The sequence below is a fragment of the Crocuta crocuta genome, unplaced genomic scaffold (genome assembly GCF_008692635.1).
Source record: "Crocuta crocuta isolate KB4526 unplaced genomic scaffold, BGI_CrCroc_1.0 scaffold80, whole genome shotgun sequence".
In the NCBI taxonomy this organism is placed as follows: Eukaryota; Metazoa; Chordata; class Mammalia; order Carnivora; family Hyaenidae; genus Crocuta; species Crocuta crocuta.
In genome coordinates, this window is record NW_027527559.1 from 466,990 (window position 1) to 491,828 (window position 24,839).

At 42.3% G+C, this 24,839-nt stretch overlaps 1 protein-coding gene across 3 annotated transcripts in view; it reads right to left on the bottom strand.

Moving 5' to 3' along the window:
* GRIA4 (glutamate ionotropic receptor AMPA type subunit 4) overlaps positions 1-23,894 on the bottom strand; it is a 378,264-nt gene extending 354,370 nt beyond the window's left edge. For all 3 annotated transcript variants that reach the window (XM_077769614.1, XM_077769622.1, XM_077769631.1), the window contains exons 1-2: positions 23,807-23,894; positions 22,396-22,554 (exon numbers count right to left, since the gene is read on the bottom strand). In XM_077769614.1, coding sequence (XP_077625740.1) covers positions 22,396-22,554; positions 23,807-23,894 — 247 coding nt within the window. The remainder of the gene's footprint in view (positions 1-22,395; positions 22,555-23,806) is intronic.
* Positions 23,895-24,839: the final 945 nt, after the last annotated feature.

Below are 24,839 nucleotides of genomic sequence, written 5' to 3' on the forward strand. Positions count from 1 at the left end.
AGGTCATGATCTCATGGCTCAGGGGTTCGAGCCCCACACAGACCTCTGCACTGACAGTGAGGAGCCTGCTTGGGGTTCTCTCTCTCCCTCTCCCACTGCCCCTCCCTTGTTCTCTCTCTCAAAATAAATAAATAAACATTACAAACATTTTTTAAATGTGATTTCCATAATTCCTATTTCAATTTTACCTAGCCTTCTCTCCTAAAGTAAAACCAATGAAAATTTTATGTATATATATATATATATTTTTTTTTTTTAATTTTTAAAATGTTTATTTATTTTTTCAGAGAAAGAGCATGAGCAGGGNCACGTGACATGTATTGTGGAACCACCAATTATCAGCACCACGACAGACCTTTATACTGCCTTTCCCCTTCAAATATTGACTTTTGCTTCAGAATCACAAATTGTATATTCATACTAAACTTCCCTTAAGTGGTTATAATTCAAAAACTGACATTTTATTTTATTTTTAAGCAGCGAATTTCCTACAGAGAGGTCGTTTCCCCCAGTTCTATTTTGTGTTCCAAAGAAAATTAAAGATAATTTATTTTTGAAGTCTCTTCAGTCATTGTTTTAGAGAATAGTTAAATATACGACTCCTATATTTGATTGTGGATATTCAAAAAAAAGATGCAAGTTGTACTTTTTACTTTCAATACACTTGTCAGAAGCCGTGAATATAAATCATCTAAGTTCTTAACGGCTCATTTATGAAATACTGCGAAATGCTATACATGCATGAGGTGTTATCACAGGTAGGTAGAGGAAGATCTCTATACTTGCGAAGGTCCGCCCCAAAATTACACACTCCAAAATCATTTAAAAAATATCAGCGCAAACTCTACAAATTGTACTTTCTTCTAACGAATTTTCACAAACGTTTCCGACACCCCCTCGAAACCTAGACGATAAGTGACGCTGTTTCGTTCTCAGGGCCACGCCGCCATCTCCGCAGACGACCGCCCACGTCGCGTCGTAGAGCCCGTCCGGGAGGGCCGAGGACGTGGGGACGCTGTCGGAGTCGGAGACACCGAACGGCGGCCGTGCGAGAGCAGGCCTGNAACTGTTGACGCGGGAACACGAGGCATCAGGCTGTGGCAGGCCTGGTCGTCGCAAAAATGCACGGTCATCCAAAACCCAAAAACGACTTCAGCGGAAGGTCATTTTCAAACCGAAAAGCATAGAAACGGAAGAGTAAAGTTCCCCTACTGAAATCGCACACATTCGTTACGGCCACTTAGTCATTCGCGGCCCGGTGCGACCAGTGCTCCTCGAGACACAGAGAACACAGGGAAGCACGCCGCACACCGACCCTCGGGGGCCGCGGCGCGGGGGCCCTGCCAGAGCACGCGCTCTCTGAGGGGACGTCTCCCCGCCAAACACGCCTCAGGGCTCACTTCCCGCCCTCCCCGGGAGCACAGGCCCCGGACGTGCACCCTCGGCTGGAGCGCGCGCCGCGGCAGTGGCAGTGCGTCCTCGCCCAGAGCGCGTGCCCCGGAAGTGCACCCTCGTCTAGAGCGCGCGCCCCGGAAGTGTATTCCTGGGTGGGTTCTGAGAAACCGCTCCTTGTTCTTTTCCTCAGGGGCCAAATGTCTACAGAGCCTAGATGGGAAATAAAATTACGGGAAGTAGGTCTCGGGGTTCCTAAGACTCCACTAGCGAGAACAGACCTTTTTAACTGCGGGCCACTTACCAAACCCCAGCCAGTCGTTGACATTAGGAAATTCCAATTCACTGTAATAAGGGTTTTGTCATTTTCCAGAGAAGTCAGAAATCCAAACCTTTATGTATATTTCAGGGATTTTTAGTTAGGAAACAAACTAATTATTTTAAAGCTCTGTGGGCCAAAGAGGCGCAGTTTGTAACTTTCTTCTCGTTTTGTTGATCTTCCTCAGGAATCCTGATTTTGTTTAATGCTAACTGGATCTATTTCAGCAATCTCTTTCTTGTTTATGGCTTTAACCGTCACCTATATGCAGATAATTTAAAAACCCCTATCTTTTCCCAGATCTTTCTACAGCTATTTGAATATTCACCTGGGTACAGAACTCCTCCATCAGCCAGAAGTTTTTAACTCAACTAGCTCCAAAATAAATGTATAAAATTGCTTTGAGCCTTTTATTGCACGTTCATTTCATCTGCTACTTCATAGCACCGCCCTCCACCGTTTTCTAAGTCATGATCCTGGAGGCCCCTTTGCCTTCAGATCCATTCATTTCATTTCATACACATAAGGCTGGGGGAATGATACATGGCATGATTTCAACGACCACTGTGGCTGCGCTGATCCTCAGAGGACCTTAACACTTCACAGAATGTATTTTAATGCACTGTTTTACCTGTTTCTAATTAAAAACAATGTAAGGGTTTTTTCCCCCTCCTTGATTTATAATTTAGAAACCCAAAACTCAATGAAGTTGATTGATGTTTCAAAAAGTCACAGTTAGTGAGCCACAAAGTGGGAACTGAATCTGGACCGAGCTCCAGGGCCCATACTCTCATACTTCTACACCAATGAGCTGGATCTGGAAGGATGCAACTGTTTCTACAGATGGAAAGAAGGTGGAAAGATGTTCAAAATGGTGCTGAGGTCTCTGAAACCAAGTACAAGTGAAACAGCTGTGGCTGGAAAGTCAGAGGCAGAAATAAAGACACATGTCCGGAGATCTTCCGAAGAGAGAAGGTGGGAAGTCGGTTAAAACTACAGTCTCAAGAGAGCCCAGAACAATGAGGGGTGATGACTGATGAGTGAGCCTTACCTGGACTCACTGCACATTCTTGCGTCTTCCTTCTTAAGTCAACCCTGTGCACCTGCGCCAGAATAAGGGCCCTGTACTCCTGTTTCTCTAATACCAGTCCCCTGCCCGAAGCTACCCAGTTGTCGAAGTCTTCTCTTGACTTCTGAAGTCCTGAGTTTATAAGGGGCTCCCCCTCCCTGCCTCCCTCACTCTGTCTCCACTCAGATCCAGCCAGAGACCTTCCTGTGACAGCCGCACGCTTCCAGGTTGGCGTGGTGGCCTGGCCTCTGTCCAACCCCCTTTGACTTCCTCCCCTTTTTGTCCTCATTCCTTCCTGTGACACCTGACTAAGGTTTATAAAGTCTGGGGTCTTTTGACACTCCTTCTTTGGCAATTACACGATACACAGTCCCTAATTTTTTTTTTAATTTTTTAAATGTTTTATTTATTTCTGAGAGAGAGAGAGAGAGGCAGCGCGAGCAGGGGAGGGTCAGAGAGAGAGGGAGACACAGAATCAGAAGCAGCTCCAGGCTCTGAGCTGGCGGTCAGCGTCTGTCACACCGCACAGAGATTTTCAGGGGTCACCACTGGACTGGGTGCTACTTAGAACCACAGAGGCCTGTGTCCCCAGAGTGGACTATTACCTGACACACCAGACACACAAAAATCTCCTTTGGAACTGAGTACAAGCATGAGGATTTTAGCGGGTCTAGGTGTTGTGTAAAGAACGAGGTCAGGGGTAGAAACGAGACTGAACGGTTGTTGCTTGGATCAGAGTTTTAAATGGCGAGCGGTGACGCCCCTGCCTATGGTCAGGCAGCCGGCGTTACCAGCAACTCAGGTGAAGCCGTCCTCGTGGGGAATATGAGCTCAGGAGGAGAACGGAGGCAGCTCGTACGAGCGTCCATTCTCACCTGGAGACTCTCGGTCCGGGGCTCTTACCCTCGAGCCCCTGAAAGCAATGTGTGGGTTTTTTTTTTTAATTTTTTAAAAAATGTTTTATTTATCTTTTTGAGAGAGTGAGAGAGACAGCGTGAGCAGGGGAGGGGCAGAGAGAGGGAGACACAGAATCTGAAGCAGCTCCAGGCTCTGAGCTGTCAGCAGAGCCCGACGCGGGGCTCGAACCCACGGACCGGGAGATCATGCCCTGAGCTGAGGTCAGACGCTTAACCGACTGAGCCACCCAGGCGCCCCAAAGGCAATGTGTTTTAAAGAACAATCATCTTTACAAGCCTTCACCAGTTATCTCCTCATACGCAATATTCTGGAAGGAAACTGTTTTTCAACTTGTTACAGCTCCCCTAGTTACTAACACAGAATCTGCCATAATTCCTTAAATGGATGCTCAAAATACTGGATTAATATCTAATAATCAATTAAAACTGCTTCCATTCTCTTAATATAACACTGTATGTTAACTATACTAGAATGAAAAAAAGTAAGAGTACACTTATTGTGATGAGCTCTGAGTAATATATGCAATTGTTGAATCACTATATCACACACCTGAAACTAATATATCACTCTGTATTTACTATACTGACATTCTCATATCCATACACTCAGTGGGTATCAGTTTGGTGCTTTCATGTGCCAGGCATAATGGTATGGATTTGTTCACAGGTACACTGGCATCTCAGAACCCTGGGGCTCCACAGGGAGAGTGGTCATAAATCATGGCCAGGTAAGCTCAGGATAGCATGGGATCACAGCAAAGCAGGGCCCAAAGCAGCGTGGGGTGCTCAGAAAAGAGTGACCAGAGAAAGTAACCAGGTATCCAAGAGCCGTCAGCTCACACACGCAGCTGCTGGCCTCTCGACGGCAGTGAACCTAATACATGCAACCAGACTTGTTACGTTAATATTTCACTTGCCAACGAAACGTGCTGGTAGTGACCAACAATCACAAGGTGTGTAAGCAGAGAAGTCAAGCACAGAAGAGGCTGAGTGGACGTGATTTTTTAAATTAATTTTTTAAACATTTATTCATTTTTGAGGGACAGAGACAGAGCGTGAGCAGGGGAGGGGCAGAGAGAGAGAGAGAGGGAGACACAGATTCTGAAGCAGGCTCCAGGCTCAGAGCTGTCAGCACAGAGCCCGACGCGGGACTCGAACGCACGAACCACGAGATCATGACCTGAGCTGAAGTCAGAGGCTTAACGGACTGAGCTCCCCAGGCGCCCCGTTTTTTAAATTTATTTATTTATTTTTGGATGTGATATTCTGACAAGTCTTACTACTGGCTAAACTGTCTAAAGATCTCCCTGGATTATCTGCCCATTTAGTCAGAGGAAGGCAAACTCAATACGTGGCAGAAAGATCACGAAGTTTTCTTTATTGAGATATTGTTAACCAGGGAGGCGTAAATGTATTCTTTCTGTAAACATGTAAAAAACTTAGAGAAATAAATTTAAAGTAATAGTTCTGTATAATAACACCAAAGAAAAATAATCATTTAACAACACTTCGGCACTGTCTGTTTCAGTGTCTTCTGTATGTCATGGCTCTCATGACATTGTCATCAAAAAACAGCCTATGTTTTTTTCCACGCACCATTCTATTAAAAGTCTCTAAACCCTGGTGTCTGATACTTCTATACCACTCTGCCTAACAGCACACTGGAGCCAGTCCCAGGGCTGGACAGCACTACCATATTCCTAACACTAAGTGAAAAAATTCCCTTTGAAATAAAACAAAGCATAAATTGTACGGCGGTGAAGACCCTGCTCTTTTGAAAATTAAAAAAAAAAAAAAACTTTTAGCAAGAGTTGTCTCTATATAAAATATCCACACTTGGGTTTCTAATTTGTGATTTTGTCACTTCTGTAAAGTGAGGCTTATTTCCAAGTCGCTAATGTTTTCCTAACATATAATCATTATCAAATTTTGTGACAACAATGAGAATCAAATGCCAAGGGCCATGTGCTTATTAAACACGTGTACAAGAGAGTCTAGTGTATATGCTGTACGTATATAAAACAGAACAGAAAATTATTTACAAAGTTATCTTCAAAGCAGTGTGTATATGTGTGTGCGTGTGTAGATATCCACTTGTATATCTATACTCACTGTATTTTTATTTTTGCTGTATTTTCAAAAAAGACATAGATTTGTAAACTTTATTGGGCAAAAATATGTACCTGAAAGTTCATTATTCACTATTTTGAAGGCAATGAAAAAAATCACTATCTTACAAATTATACACGCTATTGTCTTACTCTATTTTCTTCCTTTGGTAAGCTCTGTATGTGTATCTGTATACGTATATGTATTCATTTATATGTATATACACATATGTGGTGGCACTTGTACTAATTATTATTATAGTCTTACAACTGTTCAACTCACTGTTTAAAAAATTTTTTTTAACGTTTATTTATTTTTGACTTAGAGAGAGACAGAGTGTGAGCAAAGGACAGGCAGAAAGAGGGAGACACAGAATCCGAAGCAGGCACCAGATTCCGAGATGACAGCACAAAGTCTGACATGGGCCTAGAACTTACGAACCGTGAGATCATGATCTGAGCCGAAGTTGGACTATAACCGACGGAGCCACGCAGGCACCCCTCAACTCACTTTTTAAAAACCAGTTCTAACTAGTCTGTAGTACGTGACTGAATGGCAAGTTACAATTTTGGTACACATGGTTATCTGTGTAACTAAATTAAATAATAAACTTCTACCAAGAACAATAACAAAAGAAGAGCAATAATAAGGGGGGGTAGTCTGCAATTTAATTCAAAATGGAAAATGCACTTTTCCATCAGTGACTGTACTAATCTTTAAGGAGACTGAATCGCCTTTATACATATTATAAACGATGCTTATGTGTCCATTTTTTTCTTCCCAAGAAATACCAGCTCTTTTCCAACATGCCTATTATCATAAAAGACCTGGTCTGCAGTCTGACGCTCGTGGTTGAGATGATAAGCTGAGCAGTTTTTGCTGGAAGTTACAGTTCTTGATGGAAAAGAGTGAGCAGAATTACATACAATAATGGGCCCCACAAACAACAACTCAAGTAGCAATACAGCATTTCCTGTCTAGGACTGTGCATGGTAGGGAAGAAACGGTGTTCTGCTATATATGTGAATGATTGACAGTGGCGCTAGAATCCATCTAAAACATAAACTACTTAAAAGGGTTCTCCCTGTCTCCTGGCCCAGAATAAAAACCCAAATCCTTCTAGTTTACCAGGCAGCATGCAAGGCTCCTCCCTGCCTCTCCAGGGCTGTCTGCACCCCTCCTCAATCTTCCACTCTGTGGACCCCCAGCCCCTCATCCCTGCCTCCACTCTCCTGCGTCATTACTACTCCGCCAGGTTGTCCATTTACCTTGACTCTTCTTCCTGTGATGCTCTTTGGTCTGCCTGGCATGCTTCTGTCTCTCTCTTACAGCGTGACAAAATCTGATGCATCTTTCAAGACCCGACTGGATTATCACATAATTTCTGAATCTTCCCACAACATGTTCTGTTCTTGGAGGGGGGGGGGGGGGGGAAAAAGGAAGGAGGAAGGGTTCAGGGAAGGGTTACTGAGCTTCTAAATATCCCCACAGTCTGGAGGTGCACTCTTCCAGGACGAACACCGTGCCTATCTTAACCTGGCTATCAGCCAGGACGGCTACATCTATGCTCCTCTAAGCAACCGATGCTTTCAAAAATCATTCAGCCAGCTCTAACAACTCCATGAATAAGTCGTTATCACACTGTGAGCACACTTTTTTTTACATCTGAATAGAATGCTTTTTTTTCCCCCTATTATGATACTGGCGTTTCTGTAGGAAAAGAAAACAACATAAAGAGAGAAAAAAGTAAAGTCTCTATATGTAGAAAGAAGAACTCTTGAACTCAGAACGCTGGCTCAAGTCAGAGGACTCTCATAACTGACATTCATCCAAAGACAGTCTGGACGAATGGACTGGACTGGACTTCAGTTAATTTAACCATTTCTCAACTAAATATTACTAAGTAATGCTTTCAGGAGCATTTCAGGACTAGAGATTTTCCTATGTTCATGAATTCAAGTGATTCACACTTTTAAAGGTTTTTTTTTTTAAATAAATTGTGACAGATTGGTTCTCAAATTATATCAATTTAACATGTCCTAGTCACCTTCAGGGGTGCCTGGGTGGCTCAGCAGGTTAAGTGTCCAACTCTTAATTTCAGCTCAGGTCATGATCTCATGCTTCATGGGATCGAGACCCATGTTGGGCTCTGTGCATGGAGCCTGCCTGGGATTCTCTCCCTCTCTCTCTCTCTCTCTGCCCTTCCCCCACTTGCAGGCATGTCTCTCTCTCTCTCAAAAATAAATAAATGAACATTAAAAAATACAATAAAATGCCCCAGCAACCTTGAGTGATTTAAAACTCTCATCTTTACCACCAAAACTAAGTAATTTATTATGTAAAACTGTATAACTCACCTTAATTTGGTTTTCTCTGATTAAATATATTTTATATTTTGTTTACTAGATATATTTGTTCCAACGTGAATCATGTTACATATCTTTTGTCAATCCACTTCAATTTGAATGAAGGATGTGTTTATCTTTAAGGGTATGCATGTGTATTATCCTTTATCCAATATAGCTATACGAAGAGTTTTCCTAATATTTGCGTGTGTTTTGTTTTAATGTGCATTTGTTTTAGTGTTTAAAAAGTGAAATGACAACCTGTGAACAATATGGATAGATGTGATTAAATGAATTATTTTAAGAGAATTCACATTTCATTGACTACACACACCTAACAGTGTTGGTTCATGACCCAGAGCCATCCAATACCTACTTTCACAGCCTGCTCTTAATTTTAATCATCAATATGGATAATCATAAAGTAAAGACTTACACAGAACTTAAAATAGCTGTAGCTAACTAATTCAGTTAATTAACTATTTCAGTAAAATTTAAGATTCAAGATGGTCTTGATGTTTCCTAACTTGTTTGGAAATTTAGGAACATACCGCTAAAATCTTTCATTTAGAATTTTTAAAATGGATTTATACAGAGAGGTTGATTTATAGAAATTCTTGTGAAAAAAAGATGTTAGGTTTTAATTGATCATGAACTTAACATGAAGAGTTATAGCTAGTTATAACTAACTAAAACCCAAATAATTTGGGGCTATACTTCGTATGTAAAATGTCTAAATAACTGGAATTAATACTCTCATGGACAGCTCATGTCAGATCAGGAACATGAATGTCAAAAATGTGGAGTTTAGGGGCGCCTGGGTGGCTCAGTCGGTTAAGCGTCCGACTTTGCCTCAGGTTCTCGTGGTTCGCGGGTTTGAACCTCGTGTTGGGCTCTGTGCTGACGGCTCGGAGCCTGGAGCCTGCTTCAGATTCTGAGTCTCCCTATCTCTCTACCCCCTGCCTTCCCACACTCTGTCTCTCTCTCAAAAATAAATAAATATTAAAAGAAAATTTTTTTAAAATGTGGAGCTTAGTTATGGGTAGATCATAAAAGGAATATGGGGCTAATTCAGGTCATCATATTTTGATGAAATTATGATGAATCCAGAGGATATCCAGAATGCCAGAACTTAGGTGTTAAAGGCCTTAAAAACCAAGTTATGTCAGGAAATGGCATTTAGCTTGGGAAAGCATGAAGGGGACGTGTGATATGTTTTTTAAAAATGTGAAGGGTTTGAGTCACATAGAAAAGCAGGACTTGTGTTACTGAATTCTGCTAAGAATCAGTTGTTATAAATATGCAAACAAGAAATAAGCTTCTTCTCTCCTTCCCTTCCTCTCACAATTAGTCAGCAAACAATTATTGCGGACAGAACAGAAATGTTCCAGGCACGGTGCCAGCCCCTCAGAGAAGAGAATTAACATGCCATCAGCCTTGTGCTCAAGGAAACTGCTTTCTACTCGAGTCGACAGATCACCTACCTGCCTGCCTGCCTGCCTGCCTGCCTACTGAGCTACTCTAAATCATTTTCTAAACATACCCAAAATATAGAAGGTACTAAACAGGAAATGCGACTATTCAAGCAATGGGATATAATCTACACTTTTAATTGACAGCCACTGTGTCTTTACACTCCTTTGCTAAATTGATGTGCCGTGTCTTACAAGGTATGTTTATCTGAAATGCGCTTATACCGTATTTAATACATGTCTACAATGTATTATTTATATCATATATATGATTTTAGAAAAGTCAAGGGTTTAAAAACAAAGTGAACTGTTTAAAATGGGGAGTAATGATACTGAACAGTAAAAGTGAAATTGAGCTCCCTGGTTATCAGAGGAAAAAGAAAAACGTGTTGACTTATAAGCTTTCTGTTACGAAAAGGAGAAGCATGCATGTTTTTCAGAAGAAAAACAGTCTCTTGCTTAGAAATCTTTGGATCAGAGAAGTGGTGAAGAGCCTTTCAGAACTGCCTGGGAAAGACCGCGTACGCGGGTGAAAATGAAGTGATTTCACCAAGGGGAGGCAGCTTTCAAAAAGGGAGGGATGAGGCAAATTGTGAATTTTCCTGTCAAAGGTGCAACAGAAGTCCTCAGGACCGGGCAGGGACAGCACCGCGCAGTCGGCTCCAGCCTCCGCTCTTTACAAGTTTTCTAGTTTCACGAACTTTCAGAAGTGCAAACACGCAGTCAGGGTGTGAACAGACGGGATTCTCCTGAGTGTGCTCACTAGTTCACCTGGCTTCCCAAACGGGCTTTCTTCTACTCTGAAAGCAGATCGTATCAGCATTTTCTGGTTATTTTGTCAGCAGACACTACATGGTACCAGCACCTACAAGTTCTCTTCTACCAGATGTGCATTTATCAAAGTGCTGGCTGGCCAGCACGGTGTCTGTTAATCTGCATTAACTGTCTCCCTTTCCTCCTTCTAGGACTTACCTGCCTCCTTACATAGCTCACCCCATACTTGAATCTAATGGAAACAAATAACAACAACAAAAAATGCTAAGTTAAAGAAAATACGTAACATTTACTTTGGATCCCTCCTTGCTTCCATAGCCTCTGCTTGATTTTCTCTAAGATAACATACAAAACAGTCTGCGATCCTAAGGATGCCCCAAAGATGAGTGAGGGGAAAAGTCATCACATACTGCTCCTTCATTTATTCAAAGACATTTATGGACGCTCACTCTGTGCTGGGCATTGTGCAAGGTTATGAGGATATATCATTTAACAAGGCAGATGAAGCCCTTGGCTTTGGTAGTTTATATTCCAGCGAGGGATACAGATGAAAAAGAAGTCAACGGAAATAGTAATTAATAGTAATTGTGATAAAAGCAAAGACGATCAGAGGGTCGGTAATGCAACAGAGAGGAACTAGAATTAGGGAAGGGAAGGGCTTCCTCTAGAGAGGAGGGTGAGGAAGGCGTCTCTGAAGTGCTGATTTTGACTTGAGTCCCAAAGGTTCAGAAAAAAGCTAGTCAAGCCAATAACGGAATTGGAAGATTCCTGAAAAGTTTTCCAATCTTTTGGAAGGGACGCCAAGTACAAGACACTGAGAAAATAAAAGGTTAAAGCATGTCAGGGGACCAAAAAGAAGACCGAGTGGACTCCAGCACGGTGGACAAGTCAAAGATGTGGGCAGGGCGCACACCACACAGCACCGGCCCGGGGGGCAGTTCTATTCTGAGAGAAGACAAAGCTTCTGCAAACTGTGAGGTGTGGAGGAGGCAGGCTGTGATTCCGAAAGTCAGAGGACCGTCAATGGGCCCATCATGTCCACTGGATGGAGAGAGGTCAAGCATGGAAGCAGGAGATTAATTAGGAAATTACGAGAAAACCACCATCGAGGGGACAGAACAGGGGACAGAAATGAAGAAAGGCGACGGAGTTTGCAGCGTACTTTGGCAAGAAGGCGGGAGACACACAGGGAAGAAACAGGAGCGGGAGAGCAGATGACAAATATATCACAACCCGTCGTGTGACCACCAGGGACCCACGGGAGAGACGGGTGGGGGACAACAAACAGAAGTCTGCGAGCGAGAAAACGCACAACCCGGTCCAAGCTCGAATTCAGTCGGGAAAGAGCGGGAGATGTGCACAAATGTGTCAGCTCAAAGCAGCCGTGAAAGATTAACTCATTCAATAAACAGTGCAGAAAAAAAAAGTCCCTAACAGACATAAGAAAATTCCAAAAGACAGTGTGATGAATGTAACACTGAAAATCATAAAGGTACTAGAAAAACTGTGGGATAGTATTTTTATAGATTTAAGGTTGGGAATACCTTTATGAGTATAATCAAAAAACCCCCCGAAAACAGATGCCATAGAGAAAACAACTCGCAGATCTGACTACGTAAAAATTTAACGTGTCTGTATGACAAAAGGCATCATAAGTAAAGCTGGACGCCAAAGGCAAGGTAGAAAAATAATCTGTAACACAGACAACAAAGGGTTAATTTCTATAGTACAGAAAACACTCCCACAAATGAAGAAGGTGTTGGCAAAGGAGAGGAACACAAGAGGAGTGTACAGATCTTACAAGAAAATATTCTCAGCCTCACTATTAATAATAAATATGCAAATTAAAGGAGCAATTAGATGTCATTTTCACCCACCAGGACAAGTGAAGATTCAGGATACTTAATGGCTTAGTGTTGGCAGGTCATATAAAAACAATCATTCTCACATTGTGGCAGTTGTAAATTTAGGCAACGTTTCGTTTTTGAGGAGAAGAAAATGACACTCTCCATTATAAACAAAAACCCACAGTATTTGATACAGTAAATTTCATTATAAGGAATTAGTTCTGTAAGAATATTCACACAGGTACACAAATAGTTTTTCGGATGTTTTGTTTGTAATACCAAAAATGTGGAAACAACCTAAATGCTGACCCAGCATAGTAACGTCCCCAAGACATACTGTGCAGCAGTAAAGAAAATGGGGCCGCGCTTACATACAGATGAAAAACTTGTTATCATATGTGAAATAAACCACCAATAAAATGTAGGTAGAGACTGTCATCATCTTCATTAAGCGCTTTTATTTCTAGATATATATTAGCATCGTATGCCTTTAGTTCTCTTTGTACCCCTAGCTAGGTTTGCACTGTCATTATCTCTAAGTGTAGGATTATAGAATACTTGGACTTTTTATGATTTCTGAACTCTTTGAAATTTTTACAAGTACATATCAGTTAAAAGACGAAAAATATGAAAAATGGAAAGAACACAGGGCATAGTATATGTAAAGTTCCTGACGAAAAACTCCTTAATTTAGAAGCACGTAAGCAACAAAAGTAAAAGCCAACGCTACCTCATAGCTGATGGTGTGATTTCTCCTGCATCTGGAGAAACACAGTCATTTACTCAAGAAAAGTACTACATCTCACATTTTTTTTTTTTTTTTTACCATTCATTTCTAGGATACCTTTTTATTGATGAGACTAGTAGTTGTATTAAGTGAGAGACAAGTGATGATGCTCTCCAGACAGCAATTTTGACTTGGGTAATGTTCTTTAAGACCGTCAACACTATGTTTCTTTGGAATCTAAAAACATGTCAAAGAAAACCTGAAAGAAAAACCTGAGAGCTAAGCAAATCTGAAAGGGAAGCACTCAGGAAAATGTGCTTTGAATAGGAGTAGTTATTCTGAAATCAAATGACAGTCCTATAAAAGAATATAAAATACAGCCAACCTTGGTTTGCACGCATAATTTGTTCTGGAAACATGCTTGTAATCCAAAGTATTTGTATATCAAAGCAAATTTCAAGAACCATTGGCTCCATTGTGATCATGTGACACTCGGCATCATGTACTACTCATATTGCAAGCCATTGCTCGTTTATCAAGTGAAAATGTATTAGAAATGTCTGCTCATGGGCGGAACACTCACAGAGCAAGGTACGCACAATCCAAGGTTTGACTGTAGGTTGGTCAGCTGATGAAGTCACCAGACACTGTTTGCATAACATTTAAAACGGTCATTTTGTCAGTTTTACACCGGTCAGTACTTGTGACACAGACTTGTCAGTATGAAGCATGAGGGGTGTCATCAATTAGCATGAGAATTCTCTCATGTCTGTGCTGCATGGCAGATCCATCCAAGAATCGATGTCCACTGGAGACTGCAACATGCATTGGCTGCGGTGAATCAAAGTTGTTAAAGCAAAGAGGTAGCTTTAAGGAAAACATCTTTCTATTTAAACTAAGAGTTATACCAAGCTGCCGTCACACCGAGTGATGGGTATCTCGCGGGTCCTGTGCTTCCCAGGCCGCCCACACTATGAATGGCAGGTACAACTGGACTTTAATGTCTGATGTCCTGAAAACATAAGGTTAGGCAACTTTTTTTTTTTCTTTTTTCTTTTTTATTTATTTTTTTTTTTTTAGGCAACTTTTCTTAAATACAAATTTTCAGTTTCTCCACATATAAAATGATGAAAATAATAATGCCTCCTTCTTAGAGTTGTGTAAGAATCGAGGTAACTAACACAGACCTTTGGCAAGCAGTCAGGCCCTTACTGACTAGAGTAGCTACTATTATCAGAGGAGGAATGAGTTTCAAAGAACAGGAAGTCTTCAGCGATGCCAAACCTCAAAGACTCTTAAGAGACAAGGAAGACTGAGGAATAACAATTGGATTTGCTAATCTGTAACTCACTGATGACCTTCAAGAACACAGTGTTGGTGACAGTACAGGAAAAGATAAATCACGATAAAAATAGGAGGAGCTGATCTGGAATGTGTAGAACCTCTGATAGTAAGAAAAGAAATAAAAACAATGGCAAGACAGTTTGAGAGGCCGAAGACCAAGCCACGCATTTTTCCAGCCAGGAGACACGGATTATTTTCTACGTCAAGAAAGAAGCGAATGGAGACAGATTTGATGGAGAGATTCCTGGTTAGTTTCAAGCATGAAATCCAACTGGCTTCTAAACTGATGAAGGCAGGGAATGAGGTACTGTTTGCTTGCTTCTAATTTATGTGCAGCTCTTTTAGGGCTGTGGTCTTAGGCCTTTTTTGTGTGACTGGGATTCACTGAGAAGTCATCCACAAGTTTAGACTGTCTCTGTGTAATCACACATGCGCGCGCACACACTGCTTAAGAACATAAAATTTTGCACATACTTAACAGAATTTATCAACCTCTTTCCTCCATCCATGAACTAATCCTCCCTCTGAAAGGTCCATAGATTCCAGATAAAATTATCCTCTCTTGGGACCTGGAAATAATTTTGAAAACTAGGTATTTAGACTTTTATATGTAAGTTAAAATTAGCCATTCAGTGAGAGGTAAAAAAATATTCCTAGGAAATATCTACCAAATATATTTGTTCAAAACATAAATTGCTTCCCAAAATATCAACAGAAAATGTAACTCTTACAATGTGAAGTTAGGCTCGGAAATAAATGGCTCGAGATGATACAGAAAACGTTCACACAACTAAATTTAATTGTGTTATAACTGAATGCTGTATGTTTTCCAAACACTTTTCTAATATTCATAAAATTCACGTGAGGAAAGTTTTATTTCCCTTGGTTATTGGATTTAGGAACTGAGGCTCCGAAGTGTTAAGCACATTGCACACTAGCACAATGCAAATTCAAGCCCATCTTGTTCAAAAGCCAAGGAAGACTCTCTCTCTACCTCTAAGGAAAAGAAAAGAATATTCTAGGGCACTATCCATGAAAGAGTTATTATTAATAGAATCTACATGGGGTTAATAAAGGCTGCTTTTAAAAATCTAGTCAAAATATAAATGAACACTCTAAAGGCAAGAAAAGCCTGACGTTTAAGATCAATTAACCTTGCAATTCATTATGTAAATTCTGCAGCCTTTGACAAGGTTTTTCACTATTTACTTGAAATTCTCCTCGCCTCTTGACTCCTGTGAAATTATTCTTGTCTCCTTTTCCTCTGAACCTTCTGACCCGTTGTCCTTCAGTCTCTGCCTGCCCTTCCCGTAAAGGTATTTCCTAGGATTCTGTCCCCTGCATCTTCTTACCGCTCTTTTTTTATTTTTTTAATTTTTTAATGTTTTATTTATTTCTGAGAGAGAGAGAGACAGTGTGAACAGGGGAGGGTTAGAGAGAGAGACACACACACACACAGAATCCAAAGCAGCCTCCAGGCTCTGAGCTAGCTCTCAGCACAGAGCCCGATGTGGGGCTCAAACCCACGAACCATATCATGACCTGAGCCGAAGTCGTACGCTTAACCGACTGGGCCACCCAGGCGCCCTAGTCACAGCTCTTGCTCTCTCTGGGTGATCTCCCCAATCCATGGCCTCAATCATCACCAGATCCTGCCTTCCGTTCCCCCTGAGCCTTGCAGCTCCAAATATGCCAGTCCAACCGTCTACGGCACAGCTCCATTTGGACGTCTCTTAAACCCTCAAAATCAGGCCTGGGCTACCCTGTCTTCGCCACTCAGACCTGCTCCTTCTCCTGTGCGCCCCGCCCCAGTCGTGGGTGCCGGAAGCGACCGGTTTGCCCAGGCAGGAAATCCGAGCCCTCGTCTTCCTTCTCACCGCGCCTCCTTTCCACTCGCCCACAGACATCGAACCCAGCACCAGGTTCTGTCAACGGTTCTGTATTCTTGGATCTGCGCGCTCTCTACTCCGTGCTTCTACTTTTATGCAAGCTTGCATCACCCTGAATCGTATCACTTCAAGACTCAACCGACTTGTGCTTTTTCTTCCACATTGTTCCCTTCCAATTTATTCTCCTTCTTGGGACCAGCCTATTCTTTATAAAATATAAATCTGCTGCTGCTGCTGTTGTGTTTAAATCGTTTACGGGCCCCATTTTTTATCAGAGGAGTCTTCTCACAACAGCGACAAGATCCTCTGTGGGTCCAGAAATCTTGGCCCCTCGCACACCTCTCCTTTCCCCCACACTCAATACTACGGGCCAGACTAAAGCATATTCAGTGGCTCAGATACACCTGGCTCTCCTGCACCCCAGGGCCTTGTCGCGTGCTGCCCTTGGGGCCAGGCAAGCCTCCCTCCCTTCCTCTTTTTCTTTTTTTAAATTTTTTTTAATGTTTTATTTATTTCTAGGAGAGAGAGAGAGACAGCGTGAGCAGGGGGCAGGGGAGGGTCAGAGAGAAAGGGAATCACAGACTCCGAAATAGGCTCCAGGCCCCGAGCCGGCAGTCAGCACATAGCCCGACGCGGGGCTCGAACCCACGAACCGTGAGATCATGACCTAAGCGAAAGTCGGACGCTTAACCGACTAAGCCACCCAGGTGCCCCATCCCTTCCTCTTTTTCAAATGACTCAACGAGGCTGTAACACCCAGGTGTGCCCACTCCTCACCGGAGATGTCGCACCGAGTTCACTGATATTCTCATGCTCATCTCTGTCATAGCACTGTCTCTCCGACACGTCACCATATCTGACTGTAACACCTGACTCGTCTGTCTTTCCCACGGGGCTCTCAGCTCCTTGAGGCCAGTACCCGTCCCTACACGGTCTCGTACCCTCACTGCTAGCACAGCATCTTAAGTACAGTTGCCCTTGATAAATAGGTTTAATGAATAAATGGTTACATTCATTACCTAATCTGGTGAATGGATGGAAAAATTCATTACATAATATGACTTCAGCCTTTGCTAAATCACTCACTGTCATATGATTAATGAAGAAGTTGCCCAGAAATGTCTTGCCTTATTTTCTTCAAAACATTGCAAGTAAATTAGAAGAAAAGATAAATGGCAATTCTTTTTTCTTTCTTAACTTAAGTAATCTCAATGAGGATGTATTTTTCATACCGAATGGACTCTTCACAAAAGAACTTAGGACAGTAGTCAGAAAACCAGAGTTCAAACCATCACTTGCAGCCGATTAGCTAGCTGGGTTTTGGGAAGTCCAGTGACTCCTTTGAGCGAAAGCTGTATTCCCTACCAAAATAATGACTATCTTCTCAGAGTGTTGCTCTCTAAGACAAGCTTGACGTCAAGCAAAACCATGTATATGAAAGCAGTTTAAAAACTATGTGTCATCATAAAATGTAAGGTGTATTGCACTTATTCTTCATTGTAAATTCCTCAATATTAATAATATTCTTTGACTAAGATATACACATATCTCCTAATGCTGCAAAGTAAAAATCTTCCTCTTTGGGAAATAAACAACATTTGGAATGATCTGGATGACAGAAAGAAAGTTTAAGGAATTTTTCTACTGGTTTTATCAAAGCTTAATCCCGTGAACATTCTAAAGGACAGCAATGCAAATTATGCAGCATCCTGTCCTTTAAGAAAGGGACAAACTATATGAAGAGGACTCATCTTTGTCTTCAAGCTCAGGATAGAAAATTAAGAGGAAGAGAGAAAGATTATCAAAGAATTATTTCAAATCAACATAGAATTTTGCTATCAATTCAAAATAAATCTAATGGCAGTGACAGTAGAGCCACATCGTTCATTTCTCTAAAAATAATCAAGTCAAACAGTATTTAATTCTTCTATTCCTCCACTAACAACTTTGCAGGTTAAACTCTCAGACTTTTATATTTAGCATGTTTAAGATTATTATATCGGCTCAAGGTAAATGCTAAGAATGGCTTTTTAGGGCTTTATGACCCTAAAATGGAAAAATGTACAATATTTAAGCATTGTTGAAGTAGAGTGAAGGCATAATGCTATTTAGTACCCTTAAATTCAGTGAGTTTTTATTAAGAACCTTATGTAAATGGAAAGGCCTGTAGTGTCTACCAAGTATAGTGTCACATTTCCAAAATACTTAGATTAACTAAACAAGTATATTTAACATATCAACCTACTTTTACAAGTACCACTCCTCCTGGATATGTAGAGATGACAAATAAACCAGCCACAAACAGAACTATTATTTCATTCTAAAAAGAACAACTTTTCCACTATTACTAGGGTATAATATCCATTCTATTTGGGCTTGTTACAACTTTCCAATCCACCATTTTTTAAACCACTACACAGACTTTAGATAGAAAATGAGAGTAAGATCAACATCTCATTAAAAAAAAAAAAAAAAGGATTAACTGAATGGTCTTTCCTGTCCAAGTTAAAAAAAGCTGAATATATATTATATCATAAGATTATTTTATTGCTTCACCAAAGTAACAATATAGTACTCGATCTGTTTTATCATGCATTTCCGACGGCCCATCTGAAATCTGAGGGATTTCGGAAGCCGAATATTTGTGGATTACATTGCAAAGGTACTGTCTTACTAAAGGAAGGGTTTCTAATGCAACTGAATTAAACTAATAATTGTAATGGCTCAAATATTTTTATCCTTTAAAAAATTTGGTGATAGACTACTTGAGTATTTTGGTTGTTACTTATGGTCAAATTTAACATAGAACATCCTCTGAAGCAAAATATCTCTGTTCATTAAGTATTGAAAATACAAGAAAACACTGTGCTTTCAGATGCTCTCCAATGTTTTGCAAAGAACATATCCAATTTAAATAGCATGTCTGTTTGTAAGGATAGCTAATTTCGGTCAATTGTATGGCATTTTAGAAAGAGTACTGCCATATTGAATTTGGTTATAAAATATCCACTTTGCTATACCTCATACTTTGGATAAATCACAACAAATAAAGGCATACTTTTAATCACATTTTGGAATTTGAATACTTGGGCCATTTATTACACCTACTTTTTATTGTTATTGAAATAGGTCATCATTGTGTATTATCTGTATTTCCTATAACGTCAGTTTACATTGAGCCAACTATGACTTTCCGCCAATGTGAACAGCTTAAAAGGAAAATAATATGAATCTTACACAAATATTAAAGATAAAATAAGACACAGGCCGAAGTTATTTCTCCCCCCCAGGAAGTTGGTATTTGTACTCAAAGTGGTTAAGTTTGAGTTACCCAAGTCTAGAGTAACATTGTATGTAAACTGTGTACGCAGAATATTTAGATTGCCCGAAGCATTCTTAGAAGTCCTACTTATAAGACAGAAACAGTAGCATGAAATTATACCTGTCTAATAGATGACCAAGACTCTTTATTCCCTAATCTGTGATTTTTGACTTCTGTGTATACATATCCTGTGCAATGGCCCTTACTCACAGACAGGCTGGGTCCTGTAGTTTTACAAGAATCCACTGCAGGAAAAAATCACAATTAAAATGAACCTAGCCAGTCATACATTATATCTTTATATTTAATCTAACATGAAAAATTGAAAACTCCAGTCTGTATCACTCTGAGGAGCAAGTTCCATGTTAATTTTCCAGAATACTATTTTTATCCTTTGTACCCAAAGGCAGAGAGCTTGATAGATGAGGTTGCCTCATACTTACTGCTTACGTTTCACCTTTAATTAGACTGGAAAACCACACACGCATATGCTCTCGGTCAGTCCACTCAACAAACACCAATGCCCCGACCCACCGTCTCTGACAATTGATTCCCCCCGGCCCAAATTCTGCTTAGATTTGCCTTAAGGACATGTGGCACACTCATTTGTCAAAAAAAAAAAAAAAAAAAAGCCCTTTTCTTCACTAAAAAATGTTTCCTCCTCATTTACAATTTATATTTCTTGAAAAACTGTTTTAAATGTACACAAAACCAATTACTTGTGATTACGGAAAAACATGATATCATTAACACTGCATCACACTTGGATTCAACATCAGCAGTCTTACAGTTTACCTAGTTTTCTCAATCTTAACATGTTAAAAAATACCATATTTACTATATTTTATATCTTCTAATTTTTCATTCTGTGTGCCGCATCTTGTCAGTTTCTCATGTTTACAGATAACTTTAGCAGTAATGCTTTATGTAATTTTTATTACATAAAAAATAATGCTAATTAAAATTATCCTGAAGGAGATTAACAAATGATTTGAGGTAAGAAAGGATCAGCACCTCATGGTTTTTATAGCTGTGTCACACTACAAACTTCAGAATACTTAAGAACTTAATTTGTAATAGATATATTAGTAAGGCTAATATATCTGCCACTTTCCAGAAAGTCTTTCAAAATTTAGTAATAAAGATTAATATTTAAATAGGAGTTTGCTGTCGACAAAGCACTGTCACATATGTTTGGATCACGACTTATTTTTAAACTTAGTAATGTTTTGTTGATAGTATCTCAGGACAGACATGAAAAAATAATTTAGAAAAGAAATAATATTCAGGTACCGAGCAGAACGCTTTATATCTGGAACTATTTGAAATGTGGACATTCCTTTCAAAACTTGAAACACAAAACTAATAGCTGATAAAATCTGCAAAAATAACTGTCCACAAACATGGCTCTAATTCACATATGTTTCTGCTTAAAAGTAACTCCCTCCTCTGCTATAATATTGATTTTATCACAAAACACAGCAAATAATTTTTCCTAATTAAATATTGCTCGTAGCAACTACAGAATCCCAGCAAAAGAACACAATTGTGGCAGTTTACAAAAATGTCAAGTGCTTGGACATCCTTATGAAGCCAAGTTCTAAAATAAAGTAATAGCTGGATACCCAAAATTAAAAGGAAGGGACATGGTATCGGATAGATGAGTTCATGGCAAAAAACATATATTAAAACAATTAATGAAGCAGATATCCTCCAAATATTTAAAAATCCCCTATTTTCAATATAACTTGTCTAGGACGCTTTCTTGTCCTGATAGGACTTTTAAAATTAAAATATGCTCGACCTGATATCATAATAAAAATACAATTCAAATTAAACATTTTATTACTGCTTTGCAAAACTACACAGAAACTATTCCTATCTATCTTACATAATCTGTAATCATTACCTTAGGCCCTGAAATTGTGCACAGAGGTAAATGAGCAGGTAAAAGCTGAGGAGATATTTGAGACATGTATTTCCTTCAAGAGGGAAAATGCTACATAAATGCTATGGTGGCTGATCGTATTTTAGAGTTTCAAATCAGTGCATAATCGGTTATCTTTTCTTACATTAAGTTATACAGTACTTTGGTGGGGGAGCACCGTGCAAGCGTTCCCCTACAGCATTAGGTCTGGTCACCCGTTGAGTCCATCGTGTGGGATCACAGATCAGGCTGGGCTGGTTCGTGAATTCGGGTGACTTGTAGACTGACATGATTTGGCACCCAGGTAAGGATTCATGGAGGTATAGCCACAGGATATATGCATTACACGATAGTAAGAGACGTTTACAACCCAGAATATAAGAGCAGGGCAGCCTCAGTGACATCACCAGATCATCTGCAGCGTCAACCACCCGTCTAGAGTGTATTTCCTGCACACCACAGCTCCTCTCTTTCTCGCTCTTAACAAAGCTTCCTTTGCCTTCACCAGGGTAAGACGGCATGTGCCTTCTTTAAAAGCAAGACGTGGGCTTACTCAAGTGAAAGGCAAATAAGAAAAAACAGAGGAAGAGAATAAAAAACTAGACTGGGTGCATTTTCCCTAACTTGGCATTCGGGTAATGGGAATAACACGGAAATGGTGAAGGAGAAGTCAACTGGAATTGTGCAGACAAGAAACGGGACAGAAAAAAAAAAAAAAAAAGAAGAAGAAAGAAGGAAGAAGGGAAGAAAGACACACCAACTGAATATGCCCTAGGCTAAATCTTGTTTTTAATTCTGATTTGCTCCGGAAACAGCCAACTGTAAGAATCTTGCGTTTCCTTCAAAACCAATGTTTAAAATAATGATGATAAAGGGGACGGGGGGCCGTGCGGCCTCTCTGTAATTCTCCTCTCATTTATCCACAACTTATGTTTTACTTACAAGCATTTGTCACCGCAAAACTGTTGGCCGTCTCAATGTTGTCCACATGAGGAACCAGATTAAAAGGAGCTTCGGACGCATTGGGGCTGGTGTTATGAAGAAAGATCGCTAATCGAAAGGCCGTGTATTCCTGATCTGTGTTTCGGATGAAGAGGCCACCTATTAAAAACAGCAGGAAAAGCACATTCAACGTTTCCTCTTGGAAATGCAGTCCCCGCCCGAGCAGGTCAAATCCACTGTCATTCAGCAGCGCGCGCGCACACACGCGCACACACACGCGCGCGCACACACACACACACACACACACACACACACACACACACAGTCAGGTAGGCAGCTTCCCGGTCCTGCGGCCGCCCTTTGTCCCTAAGGCGCACGCTTCGATTCTGGGGTCGGGGCAGCTCAGCTCGCCGCGGCCCCGGTGTGTCGCGGGCAGCGACCTCCGAGACCACCGCGCGCCCCTCCGTCCCGCGCTCCCCACGCCGGCCAGCACGCTGCCTCACCAGCCGGGCGGGCGCGTTTCTCCCGGGGGCGAGCGGAGGAACCCCGCGGAGGCCCCGCAGCGGGATTCGGAAATGAAGGGGCGCGGGGAACGCGAGGAGAAACGAACTTTGTTTCCCTGCAGCCCGAGGACCGAGCCTCAGCCGCTCGCCTTCTGCACAGACCCCGGGGATGATGCGGTGTTGAGGCTCGGCTGGAAGAAATTCAATAGCTGCGTCCCCTCAAAACGCCAGGGAGGGAGTAGCACCCAAAGCCGAGCCTGGGTTAGGGGCCCTGGCGACACGGTCGAGTCGGAGGCCTAAGGGCCGAAGATTCAAGACGAAAACAAAATAAAGCGAGGCAGAGCTCTGCGAAGCACAGCGACCTAACTTTGGAACGGGTTAACCAGCGGCGGGCACAGGCGGGGGTGCGGGTGGAAGCGCTTTCTGCCCGAACCGTGTCTTCCTGGAGCAGCCAGAAGGCTGCGGGGTCCGGCAGGGGAAGAAGTGCATTCAAAATATTATAATAATAATAATAATAATAACAACAACAACAATAGAAATAGTAATAATGATGACAATACGTCCGCCAAACTCGCCATCCCTTCGCGCTCCGCGGAGAGGGACGAAAAGACCACACCGCCTGTAATCAGACCCCACGGAGGGGCTTCCCCCCCAACTTATTCCAAGCCCACTTAAGCGACGTGCGCCCACGGCGGCCGTGAGAGCAGGGCGCGGAGGCGCGGGTGCGCAGGGCGCGCATATTCCCCGCGACCCTGCACCGGGAGGGGGACGCAGGCTCCGCGCCGGGCAACGCGAAGGCAGAGGCGGACTCTCCCGAATCCCCGAACGGCTCCCCGGCAACTCGCCGGACTCACTTTCGGGGGCCTGCCCCGACACCCACATGCACGCCCCGCCGGGGCACGGCTCACCTATCTGCACGCTGCTCGGAAAGGCTCCCATGGCGAGTCCCCAAAATCCAGAAAACAACAAGACAATCTGCCTGCAAATAATCCTCATCTTCTTTTCTCCTCTCCCCGCGCGCGCTCTCTTTCTCTCGCACTCTTCCTAACGGCGTTCAGACAGGCATCGACCACGATGGCGCTAAAATTAAAAACGACCAAAAAAAAAAGGAAAAGAGGAAACAGGAGAGAGGAGCGGGCGGTCGGTGGTCCCCACTGCGCCCCTTCAGCAGCCCATCGCGCGCGGCCCGGCTTTTCCCGCAGTCTCCATAGCCCCGAGAGCGCTTCGCGTCCGGCTGCTAAGGTTGCACATGCAGAAGATGGTGGTGGCGCGTCTGGCGGCGGCTCGCGGGGANGTGCAGGGCAGAGCAGGGGGAGGGACGCCCCCTTTCCGAACCGCAGCCCGTTCTGGGGGACACTCCGTGCGTGCCGCCGCCCGCCTGGAGGGCAAGGCGCGCACAGTCCGGGGGGCTGACGAGGGGCAGGAGGAGGGCTCCGGGGTCTGATGACGGAAAAGTGGGGTATGCTTCAGGCACGGGTTTCTTAGTCAGGGCTCTGGAATAGTCACTTCACTCCAGGCCAGCCCCCCAAGACCAAGCACTGGGTTGATGTTGTCAATGTTGGGTTGACTGGGTAGAACACTGATCATCCTAGAAAGTTTTAGAGCTCCGGGGTTCCCCTGCCCCCGGGTCGCCTGCAAGAGTTCATTCCTCCAGGCTGGGTTGGATGGAGTCTGTACCGCACCCGAGAGACAGAGACAGAGAGACAGAGAGAGAGAGAGGCAGGCAGTGGTGGCAATGAAGTGCAGGAGGAGTCTGATTTCCTCTGTACCGTCTGAGGTGTCCTGATCCAGACAGCGGCCACCATCCCCTGATTCATTAAACTGCGAGAGAAAGTATTTTAAATCTGCACAGTTCTTTGGGTGCTATTGGTCGGATGGAACAGTTTCACAGCCTGGAAAGCGGGGTCACATCAGTTCACCGGGGCTTCAGAGCCATGCTTC